The sequence below is a fragment of the Odontesthes bonariensis genome, chromosome 7 (assembly GCF_027942865.1).
Source record: "Odontesthes bonariensis isolate fOdoBon6 chromosome 7, fOdoBon6.hap1, whole genome shotgun sequence".
Classification (NCBI taxonomy): Eukaryota; Metazoa; Chordata; class Actinopteri; order Atheriniformes; family Atherinopsidae; genus Odontesthes; species Odontesthes bonariensis.
The window spans coordinates 24026542-24043008 of record NC_134512.1 but is presented as its reverse complement, the minus strand read 5'-3'; the positions used below and the strand labels follow the sequence as shown (position 1 = coordinate 24043008).

The window sequence follows — 16467 nt, the reverse complement described above, 5'->3', positions numbered from 1 at the left end:
ATTTGCGGGACACACATGCAACCAGGACCTACAGTAACATGATTGGCAAGGTATAAAGTATTATATTCAGGTGTGTGGTGCTTTTCATCTCACATCAGGGATTCAAAATGCATTTTAGACTGTTTAAAATGACATTCTGTGTTTTCATTTAGCCTATCCCTTTGAGCTAAACATGTGACAGACCTGCAGGAGAGAGTGAGAGGACCAGGAGATGGAGGAGCAGGGTGAGGTGCAGCATGATGTTGAAGTGAGAACCACCTGGTGGGGTTACAGCCAGAAGCTCAGCTGATGAAACATTAGCAGAACCTCTTGGTTTTCCTTGAATAGATAAAGAAACATAAACAGTTAGGTTGTTTCGAAGAAAAATCAGTAGAAAGCATTGATTTGGTGGCAAATGTGCATTTCAAGAGAAAATTCTAAGACTTCCACTGTCCCTCAGCTTTAAGGGAAGAATAAACTGACTGACCTCTTTTTACCCAATTATGGTAGAGCAACAGAAAGGACAACTTATTTTTAAACTATCTTACTCAAGTAAAGTTTCAGTTGTACAGAGATTAGAAAAGAGAATGTTAGAGCTAAATAGAAAGCAGAATTTGCTCGTGAATACCGTGTGCACAGCATATTTTCTTGCAAGATAAAACCAAAGGGGAAAGTCAGGAATGAGCTTAAATAACAATGAAACACATTTCCATTTACAGAACCAAAGCCAGGTAGTTAGTGAGTACAGTGAGTGTGAGTATACAGGGCTGCAACCAACTAACATGTGTGCATGGGAGCTGCATCAAGATCAACCTGCAGCGCATGGCAAGCTTCGCCAGCCAAACTCTGTCTTCATGCCCACCAGAAGCAGACGAGTATTTGCTTCCTGTCAGTTGACAAGGCCCTAGCTTCTTTATAGGTTGACAGCTGATGACTGACATTTCAATTTTTGCCTGAACATACCCAGAGTAGCTATACTCACTTCCCCCAAGATCTTAACACCACACCACCTAACATGAGATAAAACAGCCGGAGTTGTCTGAGTAAGAAGCCAACAGCTGAAGTACACACGCGAGAAGAGGAATGAGAAATTCTTTGAAATAACTGACGATATTTATTGAGAAATTGTTCACAAAATGTCTTCATATTTCTCATCTAAATCATGTAGACAGGTCTCCCATTAAAAGACAAAAATGTTCAGACTGAAAATAATTGCCGTATTGTTTTGAGCAGAAGGGGAGTCTGAAAGATTGTTGGACTGGAAAGAGAGAAGGGACCAGTGTGAATGAACACCAAACACATCCCATGGATCCCGACTTTAAAATCATACAGAAGCGCAAACGGAGAAACTACGTGGGAATAAATGCATTAGTTGTAACACAACAATCCATTTATTTTTTCCATTTGGAGGTTGGAGAGGTTGTAGAAGAAAAACTGTCCCGACTAATGCCTTAAAGTTACTCTACTTCGAAATCTTAATTCTGCCACAATCATCTGTGTTTTCTTGCATTTTAACTCACTGAATAAAACATTACAAACAACTTGCTTAAGGTTAGGTATTAAAAACAAGGTTGTTAAGCTTAGGACTATAACTGTCACAGTAATAATGTATCACATCAAAATATCCTTTTCCTGGGTTATGGCTGCCTCGTCTCACCTTCTCAGGTACACAAACTAGATGTTCTACTGAAATTCAGTGCTTTGAAAGTCGTGCTGGATAGCATGAAAACATCAGCACATATACAGTTTTCTGTTACTGTATGTGACTGTTTCCTGTTTTTCTATGAGACCGAGATGAAAGAGCGAAAGTCTGTTCACAGCATGAGTTTTGACAGTGTCAAAAAACCCCAATCTGAACATCTATTAACATTTGACTTATTTTCTTTCTTTCTTTTATTTATTATGCTGGATCGGTAAGTGTTGATTAAAGTGTAATTGAACATGAGGCAGAGATGATTGATCCTCTGTGAACACCCTGAGCTGTCAGCTGGCAGAGGCTTGCAGGTCTGACAGTTGAATTGAGATCTCAGAGCTCACAGGACAAATGGAGTTCTGTTACAGAAAAAGGATTACGATGGAGGGGAGTCCATGTAACATGGCAGCTTTGCGTGACACAAGCAAACTGCCGTTAGTAGAGCGAAACATTAAAACACAGACTCACACATGGAAGAGGAAAAGTGTATCCTAAACCGTGAGTCCAATACGTTGGACATACAGCAGCGTGTGAGATGTACAGATGCAAGAGAGCCATACAGAGGGGATTTCATCTCAATGTGGGACTGTATCCTAGCAACACCTTTCAAAAGCAGCAGTTTGTGTGCTGCAGGGGGGCTTTTGTGACCAGCAATGAAACTATGCAAACACTCAGTTTAATCTGGAACAACGCTGCTGTTGTAGACAGAAGACATGTGGTGATAATCATGTCTCGAAGCCATTATAAACTTATTTGTTATCAATCTTACTCATTCTGCATGAAGTACCATTTCTATGTCTAGTAAATCATACATGTTCTCATAAGATGCACTTAAGAGATCAGGGGGAAAAAACAAACAAACATCCTCATTATAGCATCAGGCTAATGTTAAAACTAATCTCATCTATCCCATTAGGAACTGCCATTGATCAAATGCAAAAACACATCATTGTAGCGTCACTCAGAAAGGCAGCAGGCTCTTAAAATCAGTGTTAATGCTCCCTTCTACCTCTCCTGCCTTATCTTAGCTGCCTGAAAGCACGTGATGAGAGTGCTCCAGCCATCACTGTAAATCACAAGGCCCAGATGTGAAAGCCCTCAAACAGGGTCATTTCTTCTCCCCCATAAATCACACTTAGGATGTTGCCAGAGCTATTACTGCTCGTGGTTTGATTTGAGTGTTTTTACCCCCCCCAACATTTTTTTTCACCCCCAGCTATGCTTTGCTCGCCGAATATAATTCTCTTTCCACGTTTTCACTTGAGTTGGAAGGCTCAGCCTCATTGCTCTGAAATCTAAAATCATATTACACCTAGCAGAGGCTTCTGGGGGCAAATTATGAAATTCAACTGCTGAAGTCCAATAATCGATACTGTTGCTTGTGACTTTTATCACGGCCCCAAAACTTCCTAAAGGCTTTTCTGTGTTTGGCCCAGTGGGAGTCGCGTAATTGAGTGGGTAACTTTACAGAAACCTCTTGAGCCCAAGCAAACCCAGTGATGTGGGGGAGGTGATACGAGGACAGGATGGAGGAAGGATGATGGAGGGGGTCAGAGACTTCAAAAACAAGTCGTTGCTCTAGCAACCCCATCCCCCTACCACTACTCCCACCACAGTCATTAACAAAAGATCTGTTGTAATCCTACATATGAAGCCAAACTGGGGTTAATGCTGGCTTTGTCTTAATCAGTTTTAGAAGGTAAATGAGCACAAACTAGACAAGTTTCATCTTCTGTCTGACTTCACTTGCATGGAAGTAAAATATTCAAGCATGCAGTCATGGGAGATAAACGAATCAACAGGAATTTATAGTAATATTTTGAGTCAGGTAATTGTTTCAGGCATTTCTCCATCAAGGTGAGAGTCGAGAAAGAAGAATATTTTTAAGACCTTTGTTTGTCTGTTAATCTGTCTCTTTTAAGCCAAAAGTACCTGATTAAAAGTAATCTCACTTGTCGGGGCAGCCCAGTCTCCCTAAAAGGGTGTAGCAATTTTGTTTCTGGAAACCACATTTAGGTAACAAATATACATTTCTCACAGTATCATCCACCACAGTTTGTGAGAAACCTGCAGATTATGTATGTTCTGTGTTTAGCACCACACCATGTTTTGTTTTTCTTCAACCCAAACCAGCTATTTCATGGTTTAAACCTTAAAAAAAACAGTGGCTCTGTTGCATGTATGTATGCAATGAAGAGGGAAAAAACACCAGGGACCAAAGTTATCACAGAGTGAACGCACGAGGAAAAAAAAGGTAACATCACAACATGTTCTCCTGGTGACTGGCTTAACTGAACAGGTGGTGAATGAGGAAAGAAATAGCCCTCTGGATTTCAGGGCCAACCTGGAAAACATTCAACAAAATTACAAAGAAAAACACTGACCTTGAGTAGAAGTGCGCACAGTGGGCCGTTCGTCTATTCATGTTTTTAACATTGCTGTTAAATAAGTATTTTTCAGTTTTAGTGATGCATTTTACACATTTTTCTATCCTAAGTCCTAAAAAAAAATGAGCAGGCATTGTTTGATTAACCAAAATATATATCTGTAGAATAAGAGATTATGAGTATCGCTAGTAGCTTCCTGTGTGTGCAGTCGGAACAGCTCCATCTTACTGGGGATCGGACCTAAACCACTGAAGATGATCTCTTGTGTCTTTAACTAAAAAGTTGGTATGTGCCATAAAGTAGATGTGCCGCTATTCGAACACAGCCTCCAAACTGTTTGGCCTTTCCTGAACCAATCTGGGAGAGGTAGGTCTACTCCTTCCGGAGTAATGCCTTTCTTTAGCTACCCACCATATTGGGATATACAGCTCTTTAATGCGATTGTCTGAAATAGTCCAGCATGTGTTATTGATGAAAGTCAAACAATGCATCCGAGTTCAGTAAGACTTTTTACAGTAAACAAGAAGCAACAGATTGCTGCCTGTTGGTTTAAATAAGCAAAAATACTCAATAATCTCCGTTTTTCAGAACATGGGATCACTTTTGAACGTTCACCTATTATAAATCATCTTTTACACTTTATTTTGAACAATATTTTTTAGAATTAAGATTTTTCTTTCAAATGAGTGAATTAATCCCTGTGTGCATGCACCTCATGCAAAGGTCTATACATAGATTGAATCCTACAAACCAGCACTAGTGCACCTCACTAACTAAGAACCTTTGAGTCTCATTTGCCCTCATACATGCAGGAAGCCAGACTTTATTACCTCTGGAAAGAACCCTCAGTTTCCCGTCTCTATGCTAAGCTGGGCAATGATTAGGCTGCAGGCTACAACTGACTTAATGTGAGTATTATTGATCTTCTGATTCCCATAAAGAAAGCATAGAAATATATTTTCCTAGTTGCCTGGTTCCTGCTGCTGCTCTTATGGGATTTCTGTTCTTCTTTTAATATTACCCCAACCATACCAGGCTGTAAATTACTGCTCATACTGAGGCATGTAATGTGTGTCATGTTGACGTATCTGGGGATTACTCATCATAAAAAACCTTAAAAAAAAAAAAAATTAGTAGTGCAGCAGGTGCGATTTAGCATCACCGTCAAATGCTGCTGGGAAAAAACAAGCGACGATGAGAAAGGAATATTGATCGAGATTAAATCAAGATGAAAGAGTGAGACATTGAGTCTGACATCATCTTTGAGAGGCAACTGGGTCTTGGCCCGCTCTGAAGGGCATTACTGTTCCATGATTTTAGGTTAATTCATCCAGAGCCTTTGGAGCTGCTGTTTTCCTGACACCTGTACTGGCAGTCCACTGAGACTCCTGGGGAAGTTGAAAATAAATATCTAATATCTCATCAAGAATTCAGATAAGTAGCGCCTTCAAAGCCAGTTACCCTGCCACAAACCATGCTCCGTTTCTTCCAGCCATGGTCTATTTTTGGCAGCCAATATCTGCTGTTGTGTCATTAACTAAATTGTAATCTACTGTTTCTTTGTTTTTTTTGTTTTTTTTTCAACATATCCCTTCACAGTTTATGATGATGCTAATTAAGAAATCATATTTGGTCCAGTTTTTTGTCAAATGGAAAGTAAGAATAGAAAATCTTTTCATCTTTGATAGATGATACACCTGATACTTCTCCACATGTTTTTTTTAAACACAAGTCCCAAAATGAGAAGCCCTGAAATTCAATTCCTTCTTATGCTGAATCGTTTCTATTCTAAGTGGTGATACATTTCATCGTATCTGTGAATTATTTATGATAAAACTGTTGATCACACATGCCAAAATGAGCCACAGTCAGCCTGTTTCTCTTTAACCTCAACTCTGAAAGATAAACTCTTTGGATACTATGATTGTGGAAAATAACACTGGACTTGATGACAAGTAAACAAGATTTTATCTCTAAGAAGCCCTACAGAATGATTCGGTTAAAATCAGGATACGCACAATGCTTTCATAAGATAGACCTAGCAAAAAGTAAAAGACACAACAAAGAAAATGATGCTTTAAGGGATTTGTGTGGCATAGATCTCCTGTTGTTTGGTAGGAACTGGTTTATCACTTCAAAGAAAGGAAAGCTTTCTTTTTTAGATTGTAACAGCTTGATATTTCTTTCAGTCAAAATGTACTTTTTTCCTATTTAGAAATATAATATCACAGCACAGTACAGCTCAGCTCAGTTCAGTTCATGATCATCTTGTTTCTTGGTAAGGAAAATTGTATAATTAAAAACAAACTAATAATTAAACACAATCTACCTAAGCTAAAGTGTCAAGTAATGCAACATTCTTCTGTAACTGGTCATTTTTAGCAGTCTGTGGGGTTCCAAACCCAGTCTGAATTCATTTTCAAGGTAGTTATTTCTATTAATGTGTAGTTTGCATTAAATTGTAATTACTTTTCTCCATCAAAACTTTATGAACCTGCATTAAGTATTATTCCTGATGTAATCAAGCTTCATGATTCATTCATGGCTCTTTCCCTGTGTCATCCTGTCTCACTCCCCCTGCCTTCTTCTCTCCCTTCTTCTCTCCATCTCTGCCTCTTAGTCGATAGAAGCAGGCATGCTAATGTAAGCTATTTATCCCAACCCCTGCCGTCAACACAAAGCCCCCCAAGGCCACACAGCATCAGCAACCTCAGCTGGCCTGAATATCAATGACACCAGTCATTCAATCCATGAACACTGGAGTTGGAACGCTGTATGCATCACATTAACCTCAAATCAGGTTGTGTTTGTGAATTAACGCAAAGCTGCACGGCAAACACTTGAATTATAAAAAAAAATTATGAGAACCTTTGCACTTCATGAAGGCGACAAGGTGGCCGTTGTTCAATGCCTCGCTTAAAGGAAGCACTTACAAACAAAATAACAACTTATTCTCAGTCCCAACATGTGACATGCAGTTGATCCACACCACCAAGAGGTCCGGCACTATTCTAACCTTAAGGTCTGGAACCAGGCAAACACACTTCAAGCCTTTTAATAAGCTACAGAAAATGTTGTCACAATCAAAAGGGTTAGGTGACGAAAAGAGTGTTAGTAATATTAATATACTAACGGAAAACTCAATTAAATATTAATACATCATTATATCATAAATATTATTTTCTTGGTAGAACAGTTTGACACAAACAAGCCGTGCTTTTGGACAGCAGTTCCTGTAAGTATTTCCCTCCTTTTTTTGTGTCTGCACTGCACAAACTGGGGCCGATTGCTGTTCTCAAAACTGCTTTTATGTAAGGGATCTTTCAGCTTCTGCTTCAGGGTTCAGAATGTTAATTGTTAAACAAACAATCCCAACATCAGAATCCGCAGTAAAAAAACAAACAAAAAAAAACAAACAAAAAAAAAAGAAAAACAAACCAAAAACACTTGTTAACATTGACAGAAAGTTGGTCGCGTAAACAACAGTTTATGACATTGGCCTGCAAAAAACCTCATCGAATGGGGAGGCAGGAAAGCTCAGAGTTTATTGAGCCAGTATGCGACACAGAAATTACCATGGGATTTTTACTCATTTTACACCAGCCAGTTGGCTGTTAGCTCACCTTCAGTGTGCCTAACTGTCCTAACAGTCATGTTAACTTTCAGAAAGCCCCCCCAGTCTGCACAAGCCTCAGAGAGCCAAGCTGTTTGGTACCAATGTGCCTTATCAGTGGACAGGCTGGACTAAGATCATCTTACATCTTTGATACATTACAGATGAGTTTGCATTCAAGAGAAAATTACTGTAGGTGAGAGTCTCCTCTTTTTGTCTCTACCATCATTTTCAGGACTTTATGAATTTACAGAAATTCTTTATGTTAATGAGACACAGAAAAAGCACTGACCTTTCTGTGCAACAGCTTTGGAAGAGTGTGATACACTCAGCTGCAAGACAACATTCAAGAGGAAGCCTCAATATATGCGCTTCCAAGTATGGAAAGTATGTCGCATCATGTATGATAAATTGTGCCGTAAAGGCAAAGGTCACGAGAGACTTGCACTCAATCAAGAAAAGAGTGCTCTTTCTAATTACTTTGTGCCACATTTGGCCAATAAAGATATTGACCAAGCAATTTCTTTGAGACGGCAGCGACATACTTTAAAAGCTACATGCCCTGGTACCCATTTAGAAATACTCAATACTGACATAAATAATTGGAATTACTAGATGACAGACTGCAGCTTGTTCTTGATGACAAAGCTGTACGGTTAAAGAGGAAAGATCATGGACTGCAACTGTTGCATCTTCAAAAATACTGATAAAAAACAACCATTAGCTCCAAATTGAACATATAGAGATTTTATAGGGAAAGGCTGTCCTTATTCTATATTAGAACAAGGTGGCGGGACTCTACTCAGTGCTTACCTTGCTGTAGAGAGCTATCATGGCAGTGGCTATGTGACAAGATGAGCTACTTAGCAGTTCCCATCCCCTTCACCATGCCTGCTCTGCCAAGTGTCCTAAATACTCCACTCTATTGTTTGCCTCAGAAAGAAGCAATGCTGTTGGGTGGAGGCGCTCTCTCCCAAGGTGAAAACGAGGAGGAGGGGACAATGGGAAAAGAAAAGACCAATTCCTTGAGCTGGACAGGGAGCCATGCAAATGGGATGCCAGTGAGGGAGCTTCCCTGCAGCGAAAAAGCCCCACAGAGGGATCTTCCAACTGCGGCCGTGGTTTAATCTCTTAAGCCCCTCTGTCCCACTCAAGCAACCACAGAAAAGAGCCCCCACACAAAATATACAAATTGAAAAAACTCCACGGACAGACAATTTCAACCCCTGTCCCCTGCATCTAAACTTATACCCTGTCCCGACTTTGCTATCATCATTAACCTGGCAGCAGGCAAGATGAGTAACCAGCGTTGTCCTAATCATCATCCCCACTGGTGTCACCGAGAGGGATCATTTTCCCCTGAAAGAGGTGAGTTGAAAATACCAGGAAAACACATACACCTACACATTCACCAAAAAACTTGTGCATATGCAGGAGACCAGCAAAGTGGTGATGACATATGAAAGGCTCTTGCTGTGATATGAATTTCTTACTTAGGAGTCGATGTATTCTTTCAGTTGCAAGCCCATTTCGAAGCTCATTTTTCTGGTCTTCCCCTTTTCCAACACCTATATATCTTGCAAAAGAAAGAATCCACCTTTGATTTTCTTGAAAACTCTTCACCTTGAAACATGCTTTTCTAATGAACAGCAGCCAGTCAAAAACATTGTCACCCAAATGTGAGCAGAATACATAATATTATGTGTTTAAAATGTACCTTTATGAACAGAGAAAATATATTCTACAACAATCAGTTCCAAGGATAAAGGCAGATGATTCATTTGTTTCTAATGAAAAACTTTACAAAAGTTTAGATGATGTTCTAACACTCCCTACATGTCATGTCCAAGTGGAAAAGTACAACAAGAGGAGGAAAAACAAAATATTTACAAAAAGTATGGAAGAGAAAAAAAAAAAAAACATCCCCAGCTGAGTTACTCATGGGCAAAAGGATGATATATTATTCAGCTACTCGCAGCTGTGGGTTTTATACTCAGCCTGTGGAGAGGAAGGAGGTTTAAGAGACGTCTTCTTTGTGTTAGGAAAAGCAAGAATTCCCACATAAAGCCTTCGGGCTGCACTAACCAAGAAGATGCTGAGTTGGTGTTACGGGGATCTGACAGGGGGCACCCGGAGGTTTAGGAATGATGCAGCCTTGTGAGAAAACAAGCACACCAGCCGCGGCTATTCAGAGACAACACGGGAGGCCGGACAGCCTCTCCCATTCTCTGGTGAAATTGCTACATCTTCAATGTTAAATTGACGATAAAACAGTTATTCACAAAACACAAGATATGCCCAATACTGGATTTACTTTCATAACTACAACATGTTGTCCTGTAGCTTAATGAAGGGATTTGTTCTGAAATCGCCGCCGTTCACTGAGGAAATCATGTTATGAAGCCGCCACTAACAGCCAGGCTTCCGAGCCGAGGGCTGCCCGGCTTCAGGAGGGGGCAGGAGAGTCAAGTTTTTTTCTACAATTCTAGGTCATCATTGGCTAAATCGACAAAAACTCATCACTTTCGAGGCTGCTCGGCGTCTCTGGGGGGAGATTAGACGTGGGCGTGTCAATATGAGGGGCTGTGTCGTGATGATTGGAGTTAGCGTTTGTCCATCATGAGAGATCTTGTGGCAGCAGAATTTTTAAGCGGGGAGAAGCACGCTGGAACTTCAGTCCCAAAGCGGATACGAAAGAGACTGGTTGTCTGTGAAAGGGCTGTCGGAGTTTCACTCATTTCCCATCGTTTCCATTTCCATCCTCACACACATACACTTTTGTAAATATTACACTGTAAATAAGAAACACATCCTTGTTGTTTAGAAGTTTTGTCAATCATATTCCTGTTGTGCTTTTGTTTGTCGTGTTAGCTAGTAGTTTTGTCACAATGGCGGCTATGCTCCATCAAACTCTAAGTATTCATTATGACGGAAAAATGCTCCACAGATTCTGATCCAGCCACAGACCTTAGATTCGATCATACTTGATTTTGGCCTTGCTGTGTGAATTTTCAAAGTCTATACCTTCTTTCTGTGTATTTGCTGGGCATACTTGTCATACTAGACACAGCTATGTTATAACTAATTATTTTTACTTTGCTATCTTCTGCTTTGGGATGGCACGAGCCCTGAACGCGTAATATGGGCTTCTCCTGTTTTAAAAGTCAGCAGCCGCCACTGATGCACACAACACATTTGTTGCTACTTGAGTAAGACCTGAGTTTGTATTAACACACTGGATCTAAAAACATAACAAGTTGAGTGATAAAACTTTAAAAGAAAAAAATAAACCTTTGTGATGGGTCAACAAAAATCAAAGCGTCAATCTGATCATTATTGAATTTCATTTTAACCACACAGAGGTGCCGGATGTTTACATTCTTCTTACTGGACCATCTTTCAAAACCAGGGCTTTAAATTGTGTCTGTGACAGGGGTTAACATAGACAGGGTGTCAGAAATACAATTCAAAAAGGATAGTTTACTGTCATAAGAGGCTATAAGTAAAATATACTTTGTTAGTGATTCAAATTTTCTAAGTGATGACAGAAAATAACTGGATATTAAGTGGTATGGGCACCATGGTTTGGTGATAATAGGTCAAATTATTGCATCCTTACTAAAATGTACCCAATTAAATGATGAATCTACAAATGTCTTCAATTAAAGTGATAGTTCAGGGGTAGATTCACCCTAGGGTGATTTGAACCGTGACATCCAGCCAAGTAGCCCACCCGAAGTCTTTTCGATCTTGGCTGAACATCAGCTGAGTTACCGAGTCACTTCCTTGATCTGGGAGCTTCAAAGTAAGATGAGGGTTGATCTACTACTGTAGACAACAAAGTATATGCTATATTCTACATGAAGTTTTATGTTGTAGAGTTGTGAATTTATTTTATCAATGGAGAAATTGAGCAGCCTTGCTTTGTTATCTACAGTAGTAGATCAACCCTCATCTTACTTTGAAGCTCCCAGCTCCAAGAAGTGACGTTGACGCAGCTTTAGCAGCAGAGAAGCTATCAGGCTTGTGTTGATAATAATGAACTCCTGGACTATGTACAAACTTCCAAATGCATCGTTTTGTGAGTACAGACCATATTTGTACAACTGTAGAAGTTTGGTGTCATGGCATGTGATTTTAGTGTGGTAATTTTGGAGATACTGCCAGGGTCCGTTAGCGCTTGTACTAAGCTATTCGGGATAACTCAGTAACTCAGCTGATGTTCAGCCAAGATGGAAAAAACTTCGGGTGGGCTACTTGGCTGGATGTCACGGTTCAAATGACACTAGGGTGAATCTACTCCGAACTATCACTTTAACCTTTGAGTAATCGCAGCTAATGGATGGTGTCAACAGACTTGCAGTGATTGAGACCAAAAGCAAGTCTGACGGCTTTCATTTAGAGCGAACAGGGTGGAGAATTATGCAAAGAAGCACAACTTCTTCCTTTTAGCAAGCACTTTACTGCGATTCATAAAGCATGAACTTCCGAAACCAGTGAAAAATCTCTCAAGAAGCATGCAGCATGCGGAGCAGGGCACAGAGTGCAGCGGCTGATCATTGAGTCTTGCATCTAGCTGGCTTCACTGCTTGGACGTTTTTCCTCCTCTGTGATTTACCAAGGAAATCTGACTCAGCACAATCCCACTTATCCAAACGGGAGGATTGTTTCCTCGCATCTGTGCACGTAATGAAAGGTCCGGTACATTTAGCTGGCTCCCAGGGTTCACACTGAGGACGGCTGACAAATAAAGCATTTACCTGCTTGCCAGATAATTGTTGGGTGTTTCTTTCAGATGAACGTCTCTTCTCGGCTGTCCTGCCTTAATATTGGAAAGCCTCAAAGGTCAGGGATGCACTCTCTCTGATTTTTTTTGTGATTATGTTTGTCATTTAGTTTTGCAATCTATCACAGTGCACTGGAACATACTGAAAGGGCCTGTTTGAGCAACAGCAGTCCCAACCCACTTAGCATACACCAATACACCATGAGAATACAAAAGAAATCAAGAAATAACAGAGAACCCCTTGTCATGCTACATTTTGTAAAACTGTGCAAGAAGCATAAACTCTATTAACACATTTTTTTCCCCCAAACACTGTGACTCTCTGCTTCATAAATTAGGCAGATACTGATTTATGATTACAGGCAGTAAAATTAAAAAATCGTCAGCCAGTCACCATTTATTTATCTTGAGTGTTTATCAGCACATTAGGATCAGCAGATGACTGATGGTGCAGATAAATGTGCAAATTAGTGGAAACCTCTGAACTGTGCTCTCATAAAACAAACATTATAAGTAAACTAGAGCTGATGATAACATCAGTTTATATCTTCTCTTTGCTGCCATGCCCATAGTTTCTGCTCCCTCTGATCACATTTGATATGGTGCTCCATGTCGGCAGCGTAATGAGGAGACTGGATGCATGAAAGAAAAAGTAATTAGGAATTAAATGGTTCTGTTCTTAGCTCTTGTGATAAGTTTGAGTCATTTTGTTCATATCTGCAATAAACAGAATTCTATACTTCCTTGTACTTCTTTGACTTTTATATAGGTGTCAGCAAGTGGCAATGTGTGCGTTATGAACTCTGTCCTGCTCTATATGCAGTGAAGTGTCATCTCATGTACCACAGGTTAAGATCAGCCAATAATAATTTGCTTGCATGTTACATACACAATTTAACGTGCAGACTAAACTAATAGAGTTTTGCTGCAGCTGTTTAGGGTTGACCGATGATTGAACAGGCAGAGCCGCAGTCTCTTAAATGCTTTCATTTAAGCCAAAGTCAATTGTCCCTGATTGCCTGAATCTGATTCTCCCTTCAAAAGCCTTTTATAACTGCCCAGTGAGTCAGCTGAAGAGAACAGAGGCACAATGAGGTAACCAAGCTGTGACTTAGGAGCAGAGACCAATTGGACCCAATGTGCTCGAAGGAGCTTTTGTGCGCATGTTAATATGAGCAGGTCCAAGAGGTCTGGGTAAAAGGGGACACCTTGAAAGGCAGTCAGCTCCTTGCAAATACTTGTCTTTTGCATGTCAAGACGAAAAGAGGCGGACAGTTATCTTTATTACGAAACAAAATTCTAGAAAAAATTATTATCAATTTTACCAGCTGTGATCCATTCATCAAAAACAAAGTATTTGAACATAACACTTAGAATAGGTATTCTATATATTGTGACTCTTAAGGGCGGATCAGAGTCTGTCTGAGCTAGTTCTTAACAATGTATTTGTGGTCTATCTGAACAGCTGTATTTTCATGGAAAAGCACAATGCCTTGTTCCTCACCAACCTCTGCACAGTTGGCTGAACATTATAGCAAATGGTTGACATAGACACAGAGGTGTGGGGGGAAAGAGGGCTCTCCATGCTGTCTGACTGTCGAACATGAAATATGGACAAATGCATTTAGCAGCAAGGCCACCAATCAGCAATCAACTTCATGTCAGATTTTGACTGGAGGATAAAAGCATCTGAAAGCATGTCAGTTTAACCGAGACCCGCCCTTGTTAAACCACAGGAAAGACAAAAAAAAAAATAATAATCCAACAGGTCATGTGAAATAGCGCCCCACCAGAGCCAGTTTGGGGTTTATGTACAGTGGAAATCTGAGACTAACAGCAAGAGGCTGAGAAAAAGAAGGGAGATTTGAAAGTTTTTAATTAACATGCACAGTTGGAAAATCTAAGCCAAAGATGTTTCACCTGTAGCAGTTTTTTCTCCCACATTTTTCCAAAGACATATTGTGGATTTGATCAATCAATATAAATTGGGTCTATTTAATTGATTATGACAGAGAACTCAACCCACTATTGTAAATGATAAAAAAAATGATAATGATTGTTCACATGCAACCCCATATTAGGCACAAAAAGCCTTAGTATAACGCCTAAATTTAAAGCAGCAACATATCGTGCTGCTGTTGAGCTCAATGACATAAAATCATTCATATCAACATGAGGGTCAAAGAACTAAAAGGAACTAGTGCTGTAGTCATGAAGTAGATACAGTAATGCTTGAAGTTTTGTGAACCCCGGAAAATGTCTCATTTCTGCATAATAAATATGAAGCATTATGAGACTTTTAAATACAGAGGAGGCAAATATAATACTAGGTTATTCATTAGAGGAAAATTATTATTGTTTTCTATCCTCAATTACCAAATATACTTGAACTTTTGTTGTCAGTCACTGACGTGACTAAACATTTCCATGAACTGTTTATCAGTCCAGCACAGGACATTCAGTACGTTCAACTGTACAGCGAAGCTTCCCCACTGGGATGTTGGTGGGTTATTTCACAACAAGTGATCTCCTTAGGTCCTTACACAACTATTTGACTGGATTAAATTCAGGGCTTTGGCTCTGCCTTTCCATTCTTCTTGAAATAGTCAAGTGGTAAAGTAACTGTTTTCCTACTATCTTCTCACTTGTACATGTAATCTCAACCAAACTGCAGAAGGAGCAGCACCAAGGTTATTTTTAAGGATCAGTGGCTTTCTTATTTCACCCTTACCATGTATCCCATTGTTGTTCAGTGACATTCTGATGATTCCTGATCATTAAGATAAGACACTTATGGGGAAGGTAAAAATATGGTTCAGTAACCTATTCCAGTCTAACATTCCTTTTTCAGGATAATCATCAACATGATTCTCTTTGACAAATATGTGATTTGAAGATTAAACTTTACCATATCCCCGTGCTTTATATACAACGAACAATACTTATACAGGACAAAAACTGTCGCAACATATTTGATGGTGAAACTAACCTACTATTTGCAGTGAATATAGGCTACACTGGGTGTACAGCACAAATGTGTCAAAGTGAAAGTTATTATAAATAAATCACACAGTATGGTTTGTGGGGATCTGCCCTACAGTATTAATAAATGAAAAACAATCAAAATAAGCTATAAATGTTTAATGATCGGCTGACTTAGTGGCTCAAATATGTGCAATGCATCAGGAGAGAAAAATGGAAACACGCCAAGGATCATAAAAACTCTTACATGCTGACCATGGCAGGAATACACAACATAGACACAGATATTGTGATGCGCACAACCAGTGTCCTAACGACTTACAAAGTAACGGGGACACTTACAGTCACCGCACACGTATCTTGGCACACACAAATAATGCTTCAATAGACTCATCCTTTCAGTGTGCAGCACTGCAGTGTTAGGTAGGCTGGTTCATTCTGAGAGGCACATAACGAGCTATTCCCACTGCAGAGGACAGAATCCCAAAGCCAGCAGAGTTAAGTGGAGCCAGAGAACGCACACAAGAAAACACACACACACACACGCACACACACACACACACACACACACACACACAGGCTTCCAACACCCAAAGAAAAGAAAGGTAATTTCCAAACTTTACCCAGCATATGCATAAACCAAACAGTGTGTCTTCTTTGCCACCCACCTGTGTTACAGCATACACGCCTGAGGTGTCCGCAGACGCACCCCAAACTCTTGTAGTCACAGTCCCGTTAGCAGTGACTTGGCAGCAGTGGAGCAAGCTGTTTCTTTCTCCACTACAGTGTGCCTTAGGATAAACTGTTAGTATGCCGGTGCTGCTGGTTAGCAGCCTGTCCCATTCTATGACATGAACTCAGCGGCAGACACACGTAACCTCACATAAACATTTAGCTGTCAAATCGTAGGGCTCCCCAGCTGTGACCTCACATCACAGTAGTAGAGGGGGAGGAAAGAAAGCATGAGATTAATGAAAGAGGGGGAGGGGGTTGAATGTGTACTTTACAGAGAGATGTGAAGAATGAT

At 40.1% G+C, this 16467-nt stretch overlaps 1 protein-coding gene across 3 annotated transcripts in view; it reads right to left on the bottom strand.

Annotated features, from left to right (window-relative positions):
* Positions 1 to 16467, bottom strand: part of cntn1a (contactin 1a) — a 66410-nt gene that overhangs the window by 30896 nt on the left and 19047 nt on the right. For all 3 annotated transcript variants that reach the window (XM_075470248.1, XM_075470249.1, XM_075470250.1), the window contains exon 2: positions 184 to 318. In XM_075470248.1, coding sequence (XP_075326363.1) covers positions 184 to 238 — 55 coding nt within the window. In that variant the 5' untranslated portion in view covers positions 239 to 318. The remainder of the gene's footprint in view (positions 1 to 183; positions 319 to 16467) is intronic.